Source organism: Cyprinus carpio, chromosome B3 (genome assembly GCF_018340385.1).
Source record: "Cyprinus carpio isolate SPL01 chromosome B3, ASM1834038v1, whole genome shotgun sequence".
NCBI lineage: Eukaryota > Metazoa > Chordata > Actinopteri > Cypriniformes > Cyprinidae > Cyprinus > Cyprinus carpio.
Window position 1 is genome coordinate 33,958,775 of NC_056599.1, and position 24,382 is coordinate 33,983,156.

Genomic DNA, 24,382 nt, shown 5'->3' on the forward strand with positions numbered 1-24,382 from the left:
AGCCTTGCTAGGCTGTTGCTAAGGTTTTCTGGCTGGTTGCTAGGGGTGTGTTTGCTGCTTAGACAGACAGACAATATCATTATGATTTTATCATTTATATTAAATTTCTTTAGATATAAAATATTTATCAGTGTGACTCAATGTTAAATGGTATCTGAGTCATGTGCATTTGTTCAATCTTAAATTTTAGAATATGATGTTTGTATTATATGTATATGTCAAATTAAAGTTGATTTTCATTTTATGTGAGCTGTCAAGTGTGGGTTGAAGACATGCATAGGGTCATTATTTAATATCATATTGTCTGAGGCTTTTGAAGAACAAATAATTCAAGAGCTGTGATATTGGGAATATTAAACTTTGAACAGATGTCATAATTCAAGCACTTGGGCTCATACCGTATGTAAATACTATTACAGTCTAATGCAGTCATTACTAGCAAACATAATTACCAGATATGAATGATCCTATTCTTTCACGTTAGTCTCCATACGCATAAAACCTGAAATTATGAGACTATTCAGCATCACATAAAGCAGAAACAGAAAGACCGGGGACGATCTCTCACAGTTTGGAGAGATTAGTTTGACAATGTATTACCAGAATATAGTTACTGTCGAAACATCTATCAAAAGCTAACCATATAAAATGAGCAAACAGGCAAAGATACAAGACAACTGCTACAGACAACCTCCCTTCTTATTACCCAATTACTTGCTGGTGAATAAATGAAGAGCTATGATTACACTAGTAACAAACTTTTGTTTGAACTGAACAACTGTTATTCATTTGCTTTTAAGGTGGAAAAAAATCTTTCAGTCTAAGCTCAATAATATTAATTAATTTAATGCATATAAACTCTCTTTTTGAATACTGCAGCATCCAAACCAATGCAACATAGCATTGCACTTGATGGCCTCTGGGAAAAACCCTTTGGTCCTGAGCCAGCACTCCATGTATAGCAGGCCAAAAAGTATCACGTTGGACGCAGCTGCCATCAGACCCAACAGTTTCTGAAATTTCTGTTGATGTTTGTTGTGATGTGATCCTTTTTATAATTGGGGTACTTAGACTGATAATATCCTTGGAATGTTTAGGGTGGGACACAATGAGATACGTTTGGCAGGGGTATAATGTTTAGTATAGTATAATGTTTAAAGTGGGTGGTTCTTGACTATGATAAGCTGCATTTTGGACTTTTTACTAACAGCCTGATTATACAAGACTGACATGTAAATGCCTGCTTGATTAAGTTTTGTCATTCTGTTGGCAAGAAATAGACATACTCATCAATCTTCTAGCTGAAATCCCATGAGTGTCAAACTGGCTCACTATCGGATCATTTGTAAGCACATGCAACTGACACGCAGTGAACAATTATGTCCCATCAGTGTGGCTGAAAACAGAATATGAGAACGAAGAATAAAAAACAAAATAATAACATCTAACCACACTGTGATGATACACAATATCTATTCAGGATCCCTAGGAAGAAAATAATGAAATTATAACCTTTAATAAAACATACAGAGGGAAGTTAAGAACACATTCATCTGTAAAGCATAAGGGAAAATATATTATGAAAAGACAAAGGAGAGAGTGCTGCTCATGTGTGACCACAAGGGATGAAGATTGCCTTTAATTAGTCGATTCAAGGGTATTTTTCATTTCAGCTGGTATTTGAGTGTCTAGTTAGTGTGGTGACCCTCGAGTGACCGAAACCATGCTGCTCTGGGAAGGCAGGGATGATCCTGGCCCTCAGGCCCAGGGAAGCTTTAATTGGGGTTTTCCTCTGTGATGAAGTAATGCAATTAATTATTGTAAGCATAAAGGCAGATGTCACAGTAATGAATTCAGGGTGTAGATGAGTTAGTAGATGACAAATGATATGGACATGAACTTTTTATAGCGCTTGTAAGGAGTTTTGTATTCATGCTTCTCAAACAATCCATCCACCCATAAACTTCTTAAAGCTGACATAACACACACAGTTTCACCCAACCTAATTTTTATCTTGAGTACCTACAGAGTAGTATTGCATTCTTCATATCTCCAAAAAGTCTTTAGTTTTATTATATTTATAAAAGAAAGATACAGCTTTACGATCCTCTCCGGAAACAGCCGAGCTCCTGGAGGCATGCCGTGGGCGGAGCTAAAGAGTGACGAGCACTTGGGGGCCGAATGCCAACAAAACAGAGACATTTGATGCAGTTTCACTTACCGTCTGCAGTTCTGAATCATGACCGGGAACTTTTATAACTGGGACCGCTCCATCTTTCAGTATCAAACGATGTGCAAAAATACAGTGTCGAACTGGGCCTTGTTTATAAAGTGTTCGTCAACAAACACAATTGTGAAATTCTGTTGCTGCCCCGAAAAACAAACTGCACCCGCTGTTTACGTAATTGTTTATTATTTGTTTTGGTTAAAATTGTGTTGTTTCCCTTGAAAAAAAAATGCTTCTTTGGAGACATTCTTCCTGAGCGAGTCCCGTGCAGCACTGCTATATGAAGTGCATTGATGGGCACGATCTTGCTCTCGCTATGCTCTTGCTATTTCCAGAAGCATTATAACTTAAATAGCACTTACTGTACGTAAATCATTGAAAATCTACAAATGCTCTGGAGTAATTGTAAAGCCCTAAGTCTATCGTAAGAAGTTATGCGGTCAACTTCAGGACAATCAGCAGATTACACCTTTAACTTTATCCAAGTGCAATGTGATTATAATATAAGGATTTGACTTTATTACTCTTTTTTTTTTACTATTATTTTATAAATGAAATAGTTAAAAATGGCAGAAAAAAATAGAAATACACAACTAAATTAAATGACAATTAAATGAATGAATGAATAAAAGAAGTAATGTAGGATATATGCTTCAAAGACGCTTAAAAATGTATAAAAAATGTATAAAAATGTAAACTCTGTCAATGACTTGATGACGTCAGTGCATGAAATGTATTGGACCCGTAAATACCATCTCTAAATAGATATTACTATTATATATAATTTTTATATAAAGTATATTATATATTATTATGTAAAGTATAATATACTATAATATAATAAATATAATATAATATAATATAATATTCAAATGTCTATGCATGTAAATAAGATTAAATGAAATATGAGTTCAAATGACACAGCATTAGGTTAACATTTCAATAAACGATTGTGTACTACAATTACGAGCTATTCTATAGGTGACATTTCATTCTCAGTAGCACTTAAAGCACTGCTACGTGTGATGATTAAGTGGATTTTCGGGAAACGAAACAATAACAAACGATCGTAAAATGACTCATAGAACACGCTCTTAAGCACTAAGATCAATCGTTATCGGGAAACCCGGCCCTGGTCGATGTGCGCACAGGTGCGTTCTTCCGGGAGTGGTAGATGTGTGGGGAGTTGCGTTCTCATTTACGTCACGAAGAGCCACGATTGAAAAAAAAAAAAAAAAAAAAACTCTCAGGGGTATTATTTTTTGTAGTTGAGATTTTTGGTATTGTGTTGATATTTTATTTTTAAAATTTGTTTTTTGTTAGTTTGTGAATGCTTAGCATGAGAGTTGTAAACTTTCCTGAATGCATGAAACAGTATTGTACACCCCCCCCCCCCCACCAGCTCACCCCCCAAACTCACTCTTTTTGAGGGTTACTGAGCAAACTAAAATACAAAGAATTCACTGCTAATATTATTGCTCACTGGTTCATTTTCGCAAGACTGCAAACACCTATTTCCCCAGACAGCACCAGCAAGACTACAAATCATTGCACATTATTATTTAACACATTGAGGCTCTTTGATTGTTTGGTTATATTAACGCACTGCGCAAATTGGGAATGGATCAACTAATAGATTGCACTACTACACACAGCTCAGTGAACAAACACAGTTCTAATGGGAGGAGAACAGATAGCTTAATCCACTCGGCTAATTAGCCATGCAGAAAAATAACCAGGTCCAGATGGATTCTGCAGTCATTTTCTGCATAGATTTTGTGAGAAAAGACTGCAGAATTCAGCCGAATGGGTTCAAAAAATGGCATTTAATGGAGCTGAAAGAACTACACCCTTGTTGGTAGCTGAAAGCAAAATAATTAGCGTGAAAGATATGCAAAGGGCACGAGATGAGAGGAACTATGCCTGAGTATGAATATGAATGACATACATCTCAATTCTTTGGAAATCTGTAGAGATTTGTGAATACAGATGACATGTGGGCCTGAAAATACTCCTGAATAAGAAATATTTCTCTGTGCCGCATTTTATGATTAGATTTAAATCCTGAAATCGCCTCTTGTGTGCTTAATACTGAATGTGCACTTATAGTGTACTTCAAACCTTAAAAGTTTACTTTTAAAAACCTGTACTTGCAGGTAATGTATCATAAATAATCAAGGCCGCTTCAGTGTACTTAGAGTACACTTTCATGATTATGTTTCACACTCAAGTATATTTTTAAAAATGTCAATATATTTTAAAACACTACATTGTAACATAATCCTTACAAAGGTGTAATTACAAATGTATTTAAATTCAGTTATGTAGAAGCATACTTTAACCACATTTCAAAGACAATAGAAGTAATTATGAAATTGCAAATGAAAATATGCATTCTTAAGAACTTAAGTTCAACTATTTGTGTGTAATAAACTATAATACATTTTCATTGTTAGTTTATAGTTATATAGTTAAATATATAATTTCTATATTTAGCATTCTTTTTAAAAGTATACTAAACTGGACTTCTTTTTCACAAGGGCAGGTTTAGAGGGGATCATGTTATCAGAAGGTTTCTGATTAAAAACCCACTGGACAAAGTGACAGATAATGAACAAGCTCACAGTGCCAGTGGACCTATGGATCATAACTTATAAGGCCAGCTAGGGAAAACGCAAAAACTCTGCTGAGGCATCCAAGACATACACATCTCCCATTTATTAGCAGTGTGCACTAACCTCTCATAAGCCTCAGTCGAAAATTGCTGTATGACAAAGTGTCATAATACAACTTCAGAAGATACTGCCGTCTTTTCCTAATGCACAGTAAGGTGAGAGGCAGCATGTGAAATTACAGTCATTGATCTCTGTCGTTACTCTGTGTGTTTCTGCCGTTAAGGGGGATGCATTATTTAGTGGTCGACCACAACTGGAGTAAGTCTGTTTCGTAATGAAGCTCTGGAGTATTAATGTATGTGTACGTGTGAGAGAGTAAACTAGAACAATTTCTGTGTTGTAGACCTTAATGAGAAAGAGAGTTTGGATAACTCATTCTGGGAGCAGTAAATTGTACATTAGATTTGCTCTTCCAGTAAGGTACTGTCTAGGGTTTCTGAACGAGCACAGTAAACCCAGCCACATTAGCGTCCATACTTTATGGCTTTTTTTGAAAGCTAGTATCTAATAATAATGATGAAACACGCTTCTTCTGTTCAGTGCAGATCCCTACAAAGATGATTTTGCTTTTTTAATATGGACGGTGTTCAGTTTGGACTAACAAATCAAGCAGAAAATGTACTAGAGGTTTCAGTTTCCCAAAAGCATTGTTAGCCAGGTAGCAAGTTCTGCTGGTACCAACGTAGTTCAACAATTCAGTGTTTCAATGAACACTCACAAGTAGCATCGCAATGTTATGGGGTTGGAATGACAGCTCTCGAACTGTGGTTAAAAGGTTAATAGTTTCTTGTTGATATCAGTAGTGATGGCACCTTAAGGAGGGGATGTCCAAACTTGATCCTGGAGGGCCATTGTACTGCTGAGTTAGGCTTCAAACCCGAGTCAAGTCAAGAATATGTCAAGGATGTCTTTAAATTGAAAGTGTCACTTGTGTGGGAAGATGTTTGAATTGAATTAACTTTTGGACATACTGTATCAGTGAACTAACTACAGCAGAGTTTTCACAATTTTTTTTAAGGGTGTTTTCTTTATACTACTGTTACCTGCACTGGGGAAAAACTTGTGAAAGGAGCTCAGAAAATGACAAAACGTATGAAATGTTTTGAATTTCCAATAACCATTCTGGCACCTTGTGAATCACCTATGTGAATCTGTTTATGTAGCTGTGTAGGAAAAAGCTTGACTGTCACGGGTTGCCAAAATATAATCATTAGAGTGATAGAGGTGGATTCGCCCACAGTGCTGCTTTCAGCCCATGCTATTACACAACATGGAGGTGGATAAATTGGTAAAAAAATATCTATAGTGTTATGAATGATTTGAAAAGCCTTCAAATCCGCTTTCTGATTTAGAAAGAGATTAAAAACTGTTTTATATATGGATAACTGAAAGGTGAGGTGTGTCATGTAAGTCTCATACAAAGCCCACAGATCTCTCCTCCTCACAGTTAATGTCATCAGATAGTTGAACCTCTTGTCTTAATGTGCTCTAAGACAAGCCCTTATCTACGCAGGTCAGCGGTAATGATGGTCAATAAGTGCTTGTTGAGTAATGGCAAAGCACCTTGTTTTACATAAAGGGCTTAAGCTGTGCCATGCCACTTCCTGTTTAATATGCACTGCCTCTTCATTCCATAAAGGAAAACTCAGACCTTTAAAATATCATTTTTGCATTTACTTAAAATCCCTAGACAGAGCACCAACTGGAAGATTGTTCATTAAAAAAACAGTAGAGCTGAATTGACATTCAACTCAAAATGCTGGCTCTACTGAACTGTTCAATTATATGCAAATCTTTCATATGCATCTACCAAATGTGTGGTAAATAGCATTCTGTGGGAGAATTTTTTTTTATTTTTATTTTTATTTTTTTTTACAAATGTTAATGGACAATGAATAAGTTGAAACTGACCCTATTTATTTTCTCAATGCATTTAGAAGATCTATGCATTTTTGACCTCTTAATCTTTATTCAGTAATGAGATAACTTGCTCTTTTTGTCATATGACGTCTATGACATAAATCCATACTGCATTTAAGCCAGTCACATTCATATCTGCCTCCATTACGCTATTCAGTGCTCACTTTGACCATTAACCAATCAGAGACCTTGAACATGCCATTTTTTCGTATTATTGTTACATTTTACATTAAACTTGTTGTTTCATATATTGCATTATTTTGCGTCTTTGTAATAATGTGCACTAACTATATGAGTTTATTAGTTCTGATTCATGGAAGAGCCAGTTTTGATTCATTTTGAAGTCCACCATAATGCACTTTGGTGTTCACACTGCACACTGAAATCAGCCAACAGTGTGATGTCAAGAGAGATGTGCAATGTCACACAAGCATGGCCATTGTCAGAGTAGTCTATAGCTGTTGCAAATAGATTTTACACCCATCTGCAGCAGCACATCCTCCAACTACTCAATGACAGAACTGCTGGAACTGATGTTACCGTCAGAGATGCACGGCATGTGTGCTGCAGTAGAAGATCAATAATCATTCTGATACTGCAATTATGCTTCATCCCTAATTAAGCTGGTGTCTTCATGAGTCTTTTCAGACACCCATTTAGTCAAGTGGACAAAGGAGACAGGAAATGGCAGCATAATGTTTCTAAATCAATACAGAAACATTATACAGCCTGTTAATTTGATTCCGTAGAAGCTCGTGTTATTGCAAAGTGTTACACTGTGTTAACCAGAGATGCTTTTTTAATATGTTTTCAGTATAAAGCATCAATGTTTATATCTTATTTTTTACACAAATGCTTAACCTATTGGTTTTGCGAGAGCCTGTTTTCCAGCTAATGCAACACTGATGAATAATAAATAAGCTTTCTGTGGGAAAATAACAGCACTTATTCTGATGAACAATTATTCAGTCTTTATTTCTTTTCAGATTTTACCTTTCCTAAGAGAACACTGGGAGGTTTAAAAAAGTAATGTGCTCTGGTAAGTTAACTCTTTGGTTTGATTCAATATGTTATGATTGTTCAGATAGGCATTTCCCGGAATGCCCCCTTTCCCATAAATTATAAATGATATACTTGATACTTATAATAAACTGAATTTCAACAGTTTTATCATAAAATATAGAAAATCTCCCAATGATTGTGTAGAATTCCTTGAGCTTTAGAAAACTGAAAATCCGTCCGTTGGGGCCAAAACTAGTTTTATTGACTCACTGGGTGTTTTTTCTGCTTTAATATCCAGGGGCGGGAGATCATGATCAGGCGCGTGATGCAGCTCACCGCCGCAGACGCGCTTGCTATATAAAGCCCGAGCGCACCACAACCAGATTACAACCATCACAAGCTGTCAGACAGAGAGAAGGAGCGCTGCTGAAATCACTTGTGCAGAAGACACTTCGGAAACAAACACGCCATGGAGGCTGGAGCGAGAGGGATGCACTGGAAACTTTTGATACTTTCTTGTCTTTTGGCCGACGGGATGAGCCAGGACTTTGGACAGACGCAGTTCATTTGCACGTCCGTGCCCAAGGATATGGACATATGCGCCGCTACACTGCAGAACAGCGTGCCCGGGGAGGATCTCAAGAGCACGGTCATGCAACTGCGAGAGACGGTGCTCCAACAGAAGGAAACAATCATGAACCAGAAGGAAACCATCAGGGAACTGACTTCCAAGCTGACGAGGTGCGAAAGTCAGAGCGCGTCCGAGCCTGGAGACGCGAGGGTCGGCGGACGACGGAAGGAAACGGGCACCAAGAACACAATGGGAGATGTGTCGAGGGGTCCGACGGACACACTGGCTCAACTCTCACGGACTTTACAGTCACTCAAGCAGAGGCTGGAGAACCTGGAGGTATGTTTGTTCTCCTGGGGCAGTTTCATGGGGCATGTCGAGCGCGGTGGATTTTTTTTGAGAACGCATTCAACTTGAACAGTGGTGCGATTCTCGCAACTTTAATTTTTATTTTACAATACATCACTTCACAGTATTTTAAGTAAAGCGGTGCTAAATGTTTGCGCACAATCCTCTTTCATAAGACGCATTAGCCTACCTGAGACTGTAGACTGTAAATAAATAAATAATAAAATAACTATTTAGAATCTTCCACACCATTGATTTGGCCGCTCTTAAACACTTTGGAGTATATATTTATTTTTAACATAAACTGTTTTCTGTTAATGAACATCATAACGCATTTAACTCTCATACAAAAAACAAACAAACAATAATCTTAAACATGATACACAACAATCTTGTTTGACTTAAATAATGATATGCTACTTAAATTATTTGAGTATGAAATATATTTTACTCCTAGCAGCAGTGCTTAAACAGTGACCGTCGCGTTTTTAATCTAAACTTAAACCGAACGTTTCTCTCACAAATAGATGTTCACATTTTTCTGTCGTAGCAATTTAGCCGGAATAACAACTCCGTCCAGGCGAACAGCTTGAAGGATCTTCTGCAGACTAAAATTGACGACCTGGAGAAGCAGGTCCTGTCCCGTGTGAACGGTTTGGAGGAAGTAAAGCCCGGGCTGCGCAACGAGAGCGAGCAGCGCGGACGCGTCGAGTCCACTCTCACTTCACTGCACCAGAGAATCACCGATCTAGAGAAAGGTAACTATTCGCATTTCTGCTCCACCTATCATGTTCATGTCATGTAGATGTATCGGGCGCTTTCCTGACCTGTTTTTCTACATGGAATATATTCTTGGAGATGCCAGCGTGGATAATAAATTGCCGTCTTAGTGTCGCGCTGGTGTGTCGCAGGAGAGGAGGGGGTCCACACTCCACAGAGCTGCATTGCTTTGCATATCCAATTCCGCCCAACCAGCTTTATAGCATGATATACAGATGGGAACCAGAGAGTTTTTGCAAGCTCATGAGTTTTGTGAATTTTCATTCACGTTAATCACGTTTTTCTCAGTCATTAAAATGCATAATATCCCACAGCCTTGTACAGTCTAAAAGGCATTCATAGGATAGCGCTTTTCAGCATTTACTCACTATAATTTCATCCAAAAGAAGTAAGATTTTCTTCCTTCTGTGAAGTACAGAGATACGTTGCAGAATGCCTGTGCTGAGCTTTTCCATCCAAATAGATTACATATGGCAATGTACATTGTCAAGCTCCAAAAAAAATAAATAAAATAAAAAATCCACAAAAATAGGATCATTCACTGAACTCCCACTCATTTAATGCCATTTTATAAATATGTGTAATGAAGGCATCACAATATAAGGCATTTGCTGAAAATCACCTAGCTCACAAAACTTTCAGTGTGCTTTCAGTGATTAATTGAACAAAGCAATAAAAAAGGTTCATAAAAATATAGAACTTATATGGAACATAATGCATTTGAAATGAGGCAAGGTCAGATCGAGCTGGAACGGAAAAGTGCACGACCCAAGTTTTCAATAGCATGAGAGCACTTTAGATTAAGTGCTTCCAGGAAGTTAATGAGCATATAGTTTCATGCGGCCGAGCTGCTATGGCAGCTTGTGTCAAATTGCTTGTGCTATTTAATGCTATTTAGAAAGGGGTTGCCCTAGTACACAGTACATCGCATTTTATTGTTATTCTTATCTGTAAATGTTATAAATTCAAAGTTGTGTTTCTACAGATCAACCAGACAGAGAGGGCTAATTCATTTTGACTAAGTATTAATTTTGATTGATTATAAATTATGTTTTATTACTTGATATGCTATGTTTGAATGCGTACAAATACAAATTAGGTTTGAGAGGTACAGCACATGGTAAAAATTTCATGCAATAACTTAAATTGCAGTCTAGCATGCAAAGGTACTGTAAATGTAACATACAAATGTCTTCCATGGAAGAGAGAATATTGTGTGGGTTTGGAATAACTTGAGGGTTAGTAAACTATATGACAGAATTTATATTTCTCTACCTCAGTAATGATGCCCACTGATTGCAGCTTTTACTCCTTATTACTTGTTGCAAGCATCAAACACTCGAGTAGAAATAAATGAGAGGAGGGAGGCTCCCTGGTGGAATAACAGCACTAGAATGCTTGTCTTGCCCCAGGCAAAAAGAACCAAATAAATCAATAAATGCTTTTTTTATTCCCTAGAAATATACTTTAAACACACACAGTGCCTTATATTTTGATTTCATTGTGATGCATGGATAAATTTATGGACAGCAATAAAAAAGCTACTGAGAATTATGTATAGAGATTTTGTAGACTGTATGTCTTTGACAAAATTAGAGGACCGATTATTTAAATGTATTCATGTATTTATTTTTTAATAACAGGCCAAAAGGAAAACAGACCACTGGATAAATTCCAGCTGACATTCCCTCTGAGGACCAACTACATGTATGCTAAAGTCAAGAAGAGCCTGCCAGAGATGTATGCCTTCACTGTGTGCATGTGGCTCAAATCCAACGCCTCTCCAGGAGTGGGGACGCCTTTCTCATATGCAGTCCCAGGACAAGCCAATGAACTGGTTCTTATTGAGTGGGGAAACAACCCAATGGAAATGCTTATCAATGATAAGGTACATTAACGCTTTATAAGCACTGACCTGAACAATATTGAGAAAAATCTGAATTGTCATTTGCAAAATGACATGCATGGTTTTTCTTCACATTTAAATTCATCATTTCCTTTGTATTTCTTTAAAGGAGACAGCCAGACAGATCTTTAGGTTTCTTCTGGTTTTTGCTCTCTTTTGATGTAGGTTGCTAAGCTGCCTTTCCTGATCAATGATGGGAAATGGCATCACATTTGTATCACATGGACAACTCGAGATGGTGTGTGGGAAGCTTATCAGGATGGTGTAATGAGGGGAAATGGGGACAGTCTGGCCCCTTACCATCCAATCAAACCACAAGGGGTATTGATTCTGGGACAAGAGCAGGTATGCATCCTCTGTTTAACCTTAATTTGCTCATCAATAAAGCAAAGTGTGGCGTGGTAGTTCAAGATGTTACATAACAATGATTTAATGATGAGTGAAGAATACACAATGGCTCTGCTTCAAAACATAGTGAGCTGCCCACGTAACTGTATTTTAAGACATTGTAGGTTTTCTCTCAGGCAAAAGCTGCTCCAAAAGTTAGGAAGCTTCACTGTTGCTTTGCAAAACACCTAGTTTTGGCTAAATTGAAAGGCAGCACTGCATGTATTTTTTTTTCAGATAAGCATAATGCATTGCAGCTAGGGTTGTGCGGTATTGCCAAAAAAATGGTATCTCGATATTTTCAATAACAATAATCATCAACATAGTGCTGGGACCTTGGCTGGTTTAAATATGACACTAAACCCAACAGTAGGTGGCGGCAAGTCTCTGTCTTAATAAGTGATTCACTGAATCTTTCATTCAAACGATTCGTTCAAAACAGCTGATTCGTTTATAAATGAAGCAAGCAACTGTCTTAACAACTGGATCATTGAATCATTGACTCAAATAATTCATTCAAAAACAGATTCATTCAGGAATGAAACAGTGCAGTGTTTCTCTGAGATGCACACATGTCCAGGTTCAGCTTTGTTTGGAACAATTTTCATTACATAAACAAACAAACAAAAACAACAACAACAAAACAATCAATATTGTATCTAAAATAAAACTCACTCAATATATCACTAACTAACTTATTGTTTGTTGAACTGATTTATAAAATTAATTTTACATTTGCGATCACATTCATATACTGATATTCGGGAAAACGTCTCTCTTGCTTGTGTGATATTATTAAACAAACCTACTTATATATATAAATATAAAAATGTGTATAGGAATGTTTTGCTTTCATAACTTGAATTACTCATTGTAACTGATTAATAATAGGTTTCAACACGCAGTGAATGCTTTTGGACTCTAAAGACAATTTTTTGTTTGTTTGTTTTTTGCATACATACTCAATAATGTCAGCTCGCACATCAATTACGATATTATCTTAGACAATAATTATCGTACACCCCAATAATCATTGTCTTTTATGCTTATTATTGGGGCAAACTATTATTTAGCTTTTTAGTACTAAAAATCTATAGAAATCAATTTCTATATTTCCATTTTTTTAAGGATGCTGCTCTAAGGTGTGGTCAATTTTTGCGAAAAATCTGCAAAGTTTCATATGTAGGCAAAAATGGTCCAATGTCTATTGTCAATAGTGTAGTAATGTATGAAGCGCAGCTCACACAGAAGTCACTTTCAAACTAAACAGCATTCTGTTGGTTAACACGGTGGTTCTGTGAGGGAAAATCATTTACCCTGATCTGAAATTCCTGATCATGTGGATTCTAGTGGATTCCTACTCATCACACCCATGGAACATCGCAGAACAATGGCAATGTCACCGCACCTTTAGATGGCAACTAAAGGTTTATTAACAGAGCCAATTATAAAAAGATATCACTGAAAAGATTCCATTCTAAAACAACCAGTAGACACGATTTTGGCCCATTTGAAATGCAGAGACCTTCAAAGATGCCTGTAGGGATGAAAAGCACATATGAATCATTTATGGGCAGATTAGCTTCAAAGGTTAACAGGGACCAATCATATGTCTTTGAAGGCATTCAGCGTTTATTTTATCAGCATCTCAAATAAATGTTATCCACCTGCAGGATACTCTTGGTGGAGGGTTTGACGCCACTCAAGCATTTGTCGGTGACATGGCGAATTTCAACATCTGGGACCGAAAACTGTCCGTGGGAGAGATTTATAACCTGGCCACATGCAGCAGCAAAGCACAAGTGGGGAATGTCTTCTCTTGGTTGGAAACCAGCATTGAGGTCTACGGAGGAGCTTCGAAATGGACATTTGAGGCCTGTCGCCAACTGAACTAAAAGAGCACAGAAATCTCCCAGCCAAGGAGAGATATGAGTTTCCAGGTGTCTGTTACCAAATCATTCATCCTTAAAGAACATTTTCAATCAAGAAAAAGCATAGACATCAAAGTCAACGGGAATTTTCTAGATATTTCAATATTTCTTGTCTCTTAACACTTAAAACGATCACGTTTTTGTCATGTATTTCTGGATCTTGAAGGCATATGCTGATGTTGGTCTTAGCTTGAAGGCACAGTGGTTCTGCTCTTCTCTGGTTGTCTGTTGGGCAAGCAACGCCTTACCGGAAAACTACTTAACACAATATGACTCAGACTTCCATCTTTACATCCTGGATCATTTGACCTCTTCCTTCGAACAGGAAGCCATGTAGTCTCGAAAGTAGATTTCTGAACCACTTAAGTTACTGTTCCCCATCAGGATTATTAGATAGATCTACCCACTGCCTGGGATACTCACTGTGAACTTCGGATGTAGAATGTAAAACGAGCAAAGCTGAGTGTGTTGTTTTTTCTTTTTAATCATGCTTTTGTTCTGTCTTATCACCTCCTGCTTCAAGCATTTTTGTTTGTTCTTTTTTGTTGGTGTGTCTGTGTATGTGTGTGTGTGGGTTTGTAAAAATAACTTGATAATTGCCAACATATTTCAAGCCTGGGTGCCTTGGGCTGTTGAAAAGATCAGATCTCGACACATTTGTCATTATTTGCAGTGTACTTCTATTTATCTCTTTCTTTCCTTGTGTAACTACTGATACGTTATGTTGATTACGCCTCGTAACAGTTCAAATGGTTTGTGAGAATAGGCTGATAATTCAAAGTTGCTTTAATTGTGGCGTGTTCGGCAGGTGTTTGTATTTTTCAAGGAATGTTACATGTACAGAAAACAGCATGAACATCTAAATGCTGCAACAGCATTAAAGAAAAACTGCTTTTATTAGCTCATTTTGGGTTGAGATTTTATACTGTATTGTTATATGCTAAAAGCATGGCAGCACTGAAAGATGAAAAAGGTCTAAATTTTGTAATAAAATTGTTATATTAAAAATAACAAGTGTGATGGTGCTTTTAAATGATTGATTTGCAATGAACAAATGCATGTTTTGTACAAATGTGTACAGACAATACATTCTAGGGGAAAACACACAACTGTTCAAAAGTTTGGGTTCAATAAGATATATATATATAATTCAGCGAGAATGCATTAAATTGATCAAAAGTGACAGTAAAAACATGTTTAACCAAAATTATATTTTAGATAAATGCCATTCTGATAATTTTATAATCATCAAAGCATACAAAATGTAGCACGGCACAACTGTTTTCAACATTGATTATAATAAGAAATGTTTGCTGTGCAGCAAATCAACATGTTGGAATGAAGACTGTGACACTGAAGACTGGAGTAATGATGCTAAAAATTCAGCTTTGCCATCACAGAATAAATAACATTTTAAATTATATTAAAATACAAAACAGTTATTTCAATTGTACAAATATTTTACAATATTACTGTTTTAATTTATTTTTGATCAAATATAGTGGAGATCAATATAAGAGAACAACCTAAAATTTCCTAAATATTGAGGTCACTGCTTAGTTCTATTTTAAGTTATCCTCACAGGAGTAAAAGCACAGCTTTTTAGGCATATTTCATAGGTTAAATCTATTCCAATGCACAGTATAAACAACTTAAATTAGATATTTGAAAAAGAACGCTGATTAAAATTAGAGAACACTTTCAGATACCTCGCAGTTATTGGTGTTACACTGGCAACTCATGCTAATTTCCTTAATTATCTAACAAACTCTGTTTAACTGGCAGTCTAACTTTTCAGTTTTTACTGACTTTGCAAGATGGTGAGCCGTTCTAAAGTGACTGAAACCTTCCGACAGCAGGATGTCCAGATGAAGGCCATTAGGAGCCATAGCAAGAGAAGTTGGTCGTTCCAAATCTTTGATTTCTAGAATACTCAATAAAGTCCCCCTAAAAGGCTGGTCATCCACAAAAGACAAATGTGCGAGAGGACAGAATAATTAGGAGAATCTCAATGGGCAATCAGTTCAACACTCCAGCTGGAATTGCTTACCAATTCAGTGCTGAACAGGGTAAACTTCTCATAAGGAGAAATAATCAAAAGGCTAAACTAGGAGTATTTTGTGTGGAGAGAGACGAACTGATCTAAAGTTCACTTCCATGATAAAAGCAAGTTTAATTTATTTGGGTCCAACAGGAAACATATTCAGCATCAGTGAAAGGTGGAGGAGGACGTGTGTACAAAAGTTGTACACCATGACTCTTGAAAGTTGCATGGTAGACAATCTGATTGCAGTGAGTTTTCTTTGGTTTTGTGCTAAATATGCATCAGACAGCCAGTAAACGAACTGTGTAAGTCTGTAGGAGTATATTCTCTGAGGCTAGGATACTATTTTACTGGTAACATTCGATTTCCCAGAATTTTCGCTACATTTGTCCAGCAATCTATGACTCAATGCAAGCGCTTCTGGCTACGCAAACTTGATATCATTCATTGGTGCATTCTTAAATGTGCCAGAACACAATTCACAACACAATGCAAGTGGCACTGCTGCTTCTTACGATTTAATTTAAACCAGATATTGTGTTCTGGTTTCTCATAAAGTTTCCAGCCAACTGGGGAAAAAAAACTTTTAAACGCAATCGGCACTTAGTTACATTACATTCTGCTGAATGCCCAAGCATTTTCCCAGACCTAAGAATTTAAGTCACAACCCTATAGCAACTCAAAAGTAATGAGAACACAATTGATCTCATCATTTAGTGGTTCAGTTCCACAACATACATATGCTAGCAGTACATAATATATACATGTTACACATAAATATGAATGTTTTTGACAGAAACTGATACTTTTATTCACCACTTTTTCGCTACTGTTATCCAGAACATTACTATTGCTGAAAATGACTGTACTGCTGATTTATATTTAATGATTTTTTTTTTTTTTTTTTTATCGAACTGCAACACTCATTCCTTTAAAGAGATTTAATGATCTTTCAGCTCAAACCTTTGTAAAAGCACTCCTGAAACCCAATCTTCTCTTTAATAAAGAAGGTACATTTTCCTTCCTTGGTTTACAACATGTTGTAACTCCAAGTCAAATTATGTTTTTATTCATTAATATATTCATTGCAAAGATGAAGGTGATTTCATGTATATGTTTGCCAAGAAACTGAAGATTTCATACAAAGGTGTCCACTACTGCTCTTGTAAAAGAGGACAAATTTTAACAAAGACACAGAACTGCTCAAGCAAAGATATACTAAAGAACTCCAGGGTGTTGGACTTAAAGGAAATGTTTAAAAAGCTGAAACTGGAAAATAAAATAAAAGATAAATGAGCAAAAGAACAAACACTGGATGGTGGGTGACTGACAAGTGTACCCTGTGCAAATGAGTTTGAGGTGTTTAAATCAAGGAAGAGTGTGCATGTGAAACATATAACAAATGAAAGGATGCTTGATGCTTTCTGTCAAGCATGAATGAAGTGTAATTGTATGGGGCTGCTTTGGTGCTGTTGAGCTGGGAGATTGATACAGAGTGCAAGGAACAAGAAAGGTTACCATTCTGTTTCACAACGTCATGCCGTCCCCTGTGGTCAGCACTTGATTGGTTCAAATTTCATCATGCAGCACTACGAAGATCCAAAGCATACTTCTGAGCTATGCAAAACCTATTTGGGGCAGAAACAGGGAGCCAGAGTACTGTCTTTGATGGACTAGCCTGCACTATCGCCTGGTTTAAACCACACTGAGCTCCTGTGGGATGTACTTAAGTGTAAGGTCAGAGAAAAATGCCCTACAAGCCGCTCACACCTCTGGGAAGTGCTACAGAAGGCGTGGGATGAAATTTTCCCTCAAAACCTCACAGCTAGAACAATTTCTGAAAGCTGTAATAGCTGCAAATGGAAAATTCAAGGAACAGAGAACAATTTCTGAAAGCTGTAATAGCTGCAAATGGAAAATTCAAGGAACAGAACAACTATAGAATCTATTTATCTATCTATCAATCTATCTATCTGCCAGTATAACAGAACAACTATAGAATCTATCTATCTATCAATAATCCAAAGCTTTTGAATGCTAGTGCATATCATGATGCTCTAAATAACATACAGCAGAGCCATTACTGGACATATTATGTTTCCTCCACGTGATCTTTAAATATACGCCCTTCCCCCAACATACACATCATCCAGCATCCCTCCTATTCACAAGTGTATTGCTCGGATAGACGCATGTCCACCTTGAGACGACCTCAAACCAGACCATTACTGCCCTTTGTGCTCCCCTCTAAGATCTGGTGCTTAAATCTATTCAAAGCAAATTGACCCAAGCATCCATTCAGCAGCTACTGCACATCCAACCCAATCTCATGCAAAAACACAACTTTGATGTAGCAATTTTGTATGAATTTGTACAATATGAAACTTTGTGTGTGGTGTAAGCAGATTTACCAAAAGCATAGGAATGAGACTATACAAATTCATACAAATTAGCTACAAATTTGACAAAATGAAACAGTTACAAATCGCCAAACTTGTTACAACTCGTTCTGGCACATCTAGCCTAGTTTTTCTTCACAAGGGGAGTGGATTTTGAAGAAATAAACTTACACTTGTGATGCAAAGGCTGTTTCAAAAGGTAAGGGCCTTGATACACCAAGCCAACAGCCTGTCATCTGTCAACTACAGACCAACGTTAAGCATCTGTCAGTTTAGATTGTATGTCATGTTCCACAACAATGGCACTAGTTGGACCCCGACACTATTAAGGCTTCTTCTGGCTGCATTTTTTGAATTTGCACATAAACTGCAGCACAAAGAATGAGCTTTATGGCTGACGGAAGCGGCAATCACGTCTGTTCCTCTCACAAATCAATCATTTTGCCTCGGGAGACTTGAAATATTAATATTTTTTGAATAAATTATAACTGTAGTTGTATCTGGCTGTTATATCTTGACAAATGGTAGATTTAGGGGCAGGGGTTGGGTTACGTGCTCATAAATGTTTAAAAATTGTAATGGAAATACAACTGTTGTGACTGTTTACATTGTAAAAACAAACCCCAACATATATGCAATAATGGCAAAATTATTACCCAATATATAATTTAATCATGACGATAAAATTCTTAGTTCCTTTCGCGTCTCCATATTGATGCCAAGGGTTTCTTATTTAAAGCAATGAAAGACCCTGCACATCAAAAAATGCTGACCAATAGCAATCCTGACCAAGCGAGCTGGGAGTAAGAATGTGTTGAAGTTACCTTTTTGAATAATGAATACAGACTACTGCCACCTGCTGGTATGGAGAGTTATTTCCTCTCACGCAGGCACAGAATGTACAGTATGTTCTAGTTGGCCATTGACTGTAGTCTTTGTGTGTTCAAGCTGACTTTTTAGCCCAGACACATACATTGGTGTATTACGGCCATGTCTGTTCAAATTCTAAATGTATCCCGTAAGGCATTGTGACAAACTCACTAAAAATCCTCACCCAAGATGGCAGATTAAGTAAGAAAAATGCTGGATGTTAAAGTACCACATTGTTAGCTTAGCAACATGCTAATACAAAATTACATCATAGTACTACAGCAGGGACCTGTGCATAAAAATTCTATTAATTTTCTTGAAAGAAAATAATTAAGCAGTGATATACTTATGTAGAAGCCACAGATTAGTGTGACACAACATTTCAAAAACACTGATGAAGAACTATACTACAGTTGCTGCCTGACAGAGTGTTCCAAATTGGTAACTTATGAGGTTCCATGCTGCTTAGGATGCTCTCTTTGAAAACGCTGCCTGCTAGGATATGAAACAAAGTTTGTATTTTCTCCAAACCTTTACATCTTGCAGTCGATTCCTCCTCTGCGGGTGGATTGTAATGAATCTGCAGTGGATGCTACAAGCTGGAGGCAACGTGCACAACAAAAGTGCGTGAGACCCTAGAATAGCTCATTTTTTTTAGCAGAACCTCAAGTTTCAACAGCATATAAACCATGTAGCCATGCAGCAACAAACTCACATGCCCCCGTGCTGGCTTGCCAGATCAACAGCTGCTTGTTAAGGCATGCATGGAATACCTTTATCCAAATTTCTGCCAGCTAATTCTGAGGATGAAAGTCTGGACACTATCTTGCATATTAAAGAGGCCCTTCCTAGAAAAGCATGCACGAAGTTGCCCATTTTTTTCCGGCTGACCCAGGGGCCTGTGCAGGCTGTGCAAAGGCTGGTTGTACTATTGTGGGATGTAAATTTCTTTCTCCCTTTGCAACGACTGCACCTGATTAGAATTCCTGATGGCCGGCGTATCCCCTGGCTGCACTCCCAATGGTGACCCATGAAAAATGCATGATTAGTATAAGTAAACAACAACATGTTCAAGTGGGTCAGTAGAATTGGATAAATGGGAGGAAACTACCATGGTTTCTTTGACATTGAGCCTGATCCATATAGACATATCCCCACAGATGACCTTTCTGGGTCAAGACTGACGATAATGAAGGGGACGGGTGGCATTTCAGTCAATGAAAGAAAACTTCAAACATGTGGGAGGACAATACATCTATATTTATTAGGAGAGTGGGGTTATATCAATGCGTCACAATGAATCATCTGTTTCTTGATGAACCTTTTCATCCACAGCTTTATCAGTGTCCCGACTGCCCATGAGAACAGCTTGAAGGAAGCAGTGAATTTCCCAGAGGAGCTGCAGAAAGGTTATTTGAAATCGTTTCTACTCTCCACAAATCATTACAGATAATTTAGTCACATAATCTGAACCCAGTTCAGATTTTAGAGTATATTAACTGTGGAAACTGCATGAAAGCTGATTTACACTGATTCAGGCAAATTCTGTTTTAGAAGTCCTGTATGTAGATTATTCTTACAGAAGATGGTGTTGGTCTTTTAGAGGTTTATGAGATTAAAGAGATTTCTGATCTACTGAATCTCATCACATTTTCATGGGTTAGGTCAAAGGTTTGGACGGGTTTGAGTTTCAATGTCTATTTGTTGTTGATTTTAGTTGTTTGAAGTGTAAGAGAGTGATATTTTTTTATATTTTTGTTGATGGAAGTCTCAGAAAGAGATATTTTTTATAATTTATTGTTTTTTGGATTGAAAGTGCATTTGAAGTTCACTTTAAATCTTAAAAGTACTGTGTGTGTGTGTGTGTTGTGTGTGTGTATATATTATATATATATATATATATATATATATAAGAATATATATATATATAATATATATATATATATATATACATATACATATATATATACATATATATATGATATATATACATATATATATATATATACATATATATATATATACTGTTTATAATCTATAATACATATATATATATATATACATATATATATATATATATACATATATATATATATATATATATTATATATAAACACTGCACCTAGAGATAATATGATCTTAATGAAATAAAAGGCCACTTAAAGTGTATGTACAAAGTGCAACACACTTAAGTACACATTTAAAAGGTGGACTTTGTAATAATGACACATTTTATTTTAAAGCATTGTTTTAATAATCATTTGCCATACTTTAGAGAAGTACACTTTTTTTTTACTTTTGATGGTGACTAAGTAAACCTATGTAAAGCACTTGATTATAATTCTAATTGTAGTGTGTTATTCAGTATTACACACAATATTATAAAAAACAATAATCTGAATTATTACAAAATTTTTAACTTCTTTAAATGAGTAATTTCAAATATATTTAAATACATGTCAATCAAGTTTCACTAGAAATTACATTCAAATATATTTTAGTTTACCATAAATACTTGAAATACTTGTAAATTTGACAGTATACTTTAACCATATTTCATTTAATAAAATTACAAAATTATATGTAAAGACATACTTAAGTCCTACTAAAAAGCACAAAAAGCAAAGTTCAGCTGTAATATAAATTTAACCTATAATGTTTTTATTTAACTTGTTATGATTATTAAGTGTTTTTTTTTAAAGTATTTTATTTCTGTAATAAGCACTCATTTTAAAAGTATGCTAAAGTGTTGTTCTTTTTTACAATGATGTATTTGGGAAACATAATATGCTAGCTATGAAAATAACCTCATCACTTCACCTTAACCTTTGTAGTTAACTGTGGCATGTTGGTGTGTCATTTCTTAAAAATAATTTTACTAAACACAGTTTGAGATTTGGAGGATTATTATTATTTTTATTTTTTAGAAAAATGGCAAAATTGAATACAAACTAGTGGTTTTTAAGTTTTGAGTTTACAGTATTTTCTAAAGGTCTACAAGGTTAAAAATGGCCATAGTTGAAGAAACAATCATAAACTGTATGCTTAAGCACTGTTGTTCCGTCAGCAAGGAATCCAGTCAGTGCTGGCACACACACACACACAAAAATATCAATCAACACAATCCATAAACCCATTTCCTCTCCTCTCATCTCGCCTTTACTTCTGCACTCATTCTCAGTGCTCCATGCAAACTTCATGAATAATTGATTTCACTCCAACAAGGGAAATTTGTTTCTGATGCAGGGCATCATGCCAGCTCTTGACAATCCACTCCATGTTCTGGGCAGAAGGCCTTCAGGAAAACTTCAAACAAGGACACTTTAAGGACCTTCTCTTCAGCTTAACTATGCAAAGTAGATATTCAATGGAAAAATCTCATTACCTTTGCATATACTGCTGACACTCTTGTACATTTGGTCTCCACAGGTGAACTCTAATGCTGACCCTTTAAAGATCTGTTCCAGTGCAGCATTCTAACTGGAATAGGACACCATAATTGACCAATCTGGACATAACTGGAACTCAATCGAGTTAGCTAACAACATGACACTTTAAATAAGCATACTGGATGTAAGTTCATTAAAATAGACATGCACAAATATTGTATAAAATAAAAGAATATTAATATTCCAACATAAATACAAAGTTCTGTCATGAAACTCTAGATGATGCAAGCCAATAGGTCTCAATCTAATATAATCTCATTATTATTCACCTGGCATTGATTGGTTTTTGTTGCATCAGCAGCCAATGAACTGATGCTCAACATTCAAATACTTGGCATGTGTTTGCCATAGCAGTTTGCAGCTCTCTTCAGAAGCCCTCCACCTTCCCCAGCTCCACCTGTGTAGATCTGCTACAGTGTGATTTCATGTTTATTATATATGGGGGTTATTTCATATATGTTATATGTGCAGAAGCAGTATTTCCTACAATTTCACAGCAGCATCTGTGGATGCATTGGCAGTAGCAAGTCTCGGGTTTCTGAGAGCTGTCATGCCAGAACTGTTTTAAATAGCAATAATAAAAGACATAGCTGTCCTCACACACATAACAAACATCAAAATTAATTCATACTGTGTAGCCTAAAGGCTCATCTAGGCATATGTAAAGCAAACTCAGTTATAATTTTTATTTTGATTTGAAAGAACATTGTATCTTCATTTGAGAGCTTCATGTAATCAGGGTTTAGATTAACCAGAGTCATTCTCAACTGCCTCTCCTGATATTTGCCAGTAATATGATTTGCACACTGTAAGTTGTTCTCTCTTCAAAGGTACTGCAGATGTTGGACAGATTGTTATAAAGACAAGAAGAAGCTATTCTCCTGCTTTGTGAGCTTCGGGGCAGCCGGAGCTAGAAAAGTTACAGGACGTGAGATGCTGAAGCATCCTGAGAACATCAGAGACTTTAGTTCACACTGGACTTTTACCTGCAGGGCTGGTCTGGCATATGTCTGAAAATAAAGCATAATTCTGCTGGAGACAATCACAAATGGATTTACTTCTTTTGAACATAATGTTCCATCATCATTTAGAGATTCACACAAGCAAGGTTAAGAAAGAACAAAATGGAAAGTGCATTACTTATTGTGCACATTCTTTAATTAAAAATGCTTTATTCTTCCCATTTTCTTCCAAAAATATAAGATGACTAGTGTCAGTAAAACACCAAACAGTTTCACACAAATTTAGATTTCAGGGGCAGATTATTGATTAAATAAACACTTATTTCCACATTGTTCCTTCCACAAATTCAATGTTATCACCTCAAACACTTTTACCATAGTACATGATCTGTAAACCAATTTTGACATTTGCATCACATAATCAGCTCTGTATGTATGGCTTTTCTGATATAGTAAACTTGCTCAGTAGCTCACCCGGTACAACACTGCACTTGTGATGTGGAGCACTCAGGTACAACTCCAGTGAAACGAAGAGTTCAAAAACTTGTAACAATAAGCTAAAATGTCATGGTTGCTTCAGCAAATGCATTTTTATTTCAAGCTTGCTTTTATTAACAGTGTTGGTTAGGTTTATGGCCTGGTTCAGTGTTGCTGGTTCACTGTGTCCGAATGTGATAGAGCATTAACCTTTTAGCAACACTCAATGGACATTTCCGAACTGCCATGATACATACAACATACAACCAATACAATTTTGCCTGAAACTGAAAGAGCTTTTAGCACCATTCACCGGACATTGAAAGTGTCCCGAATTTTCAAATGAGCCTGGGTTACTTTTGTGTGTAGTTTATTTAATTTTTTATAGGATTTCTTGTATGCTTCTAATATGTATACAAATCACGAAGAAGAAA

General features: G+C 36.4%; 1 protein-coding gene across 1 annotated transcript; it reads left to right on the top strand.

Moving 5' to 3' along the window:
- Nucleotides 1-8,197: 8,197 nt before the first annotated feature.
- LOC109096124 (neuronal pentraxin-1-like) lies at nucleotides 8,198-14,758 on the top strand. The gene is made up of 5 exons (XM_019109804.2): nucleotides 8,198-8,734; nucleotides 9,294-9,501; nucleotides 11,167-11,411; nucleotides 11,595-11,774; nucleotides 13,490-14,758. The coding sequence occupies exons 1-5, from the start codon at nucleotides 8,294-8,296 to the stop codon at nucleotides 13,709-13,711; spliced, it is 1,296 nt and encodes a 431-aa protein (XP_018965349.1). The 5' UTR covers nucleotides 8,198-8,293; the 3' UTR covers nucleotides 13,712-14,758.
- Nucleotides 14,759-24,382: the final 9,624 nt, after the last annotated feature.

Excerpts from the sequence above, each read along its gene's own strand:
- LOC109096124 (XM_019109804.2), top strand. The coding sequence starts at position 8,294 with ATGGAGGCTGGAGCGAGAGGGATGCACTGGAAACTTTTGATACTTTCT. Across the intron at positions 8,735-9,293 it reads AGAGGCTGGAGAACCTGGAG|CAATTTAGCCGGAATAACAA; the intron begins GTATGTTTGTTC and ends TTTCTGTCGTAG. Across the intron at positions 11,412-11,594 it reads AAATGCTTATCAATGATAAG|GTTGCTAAGCTGCCTTTCCT; the intron begins GTACATTAACGC and ends CTTTTGATGTAG.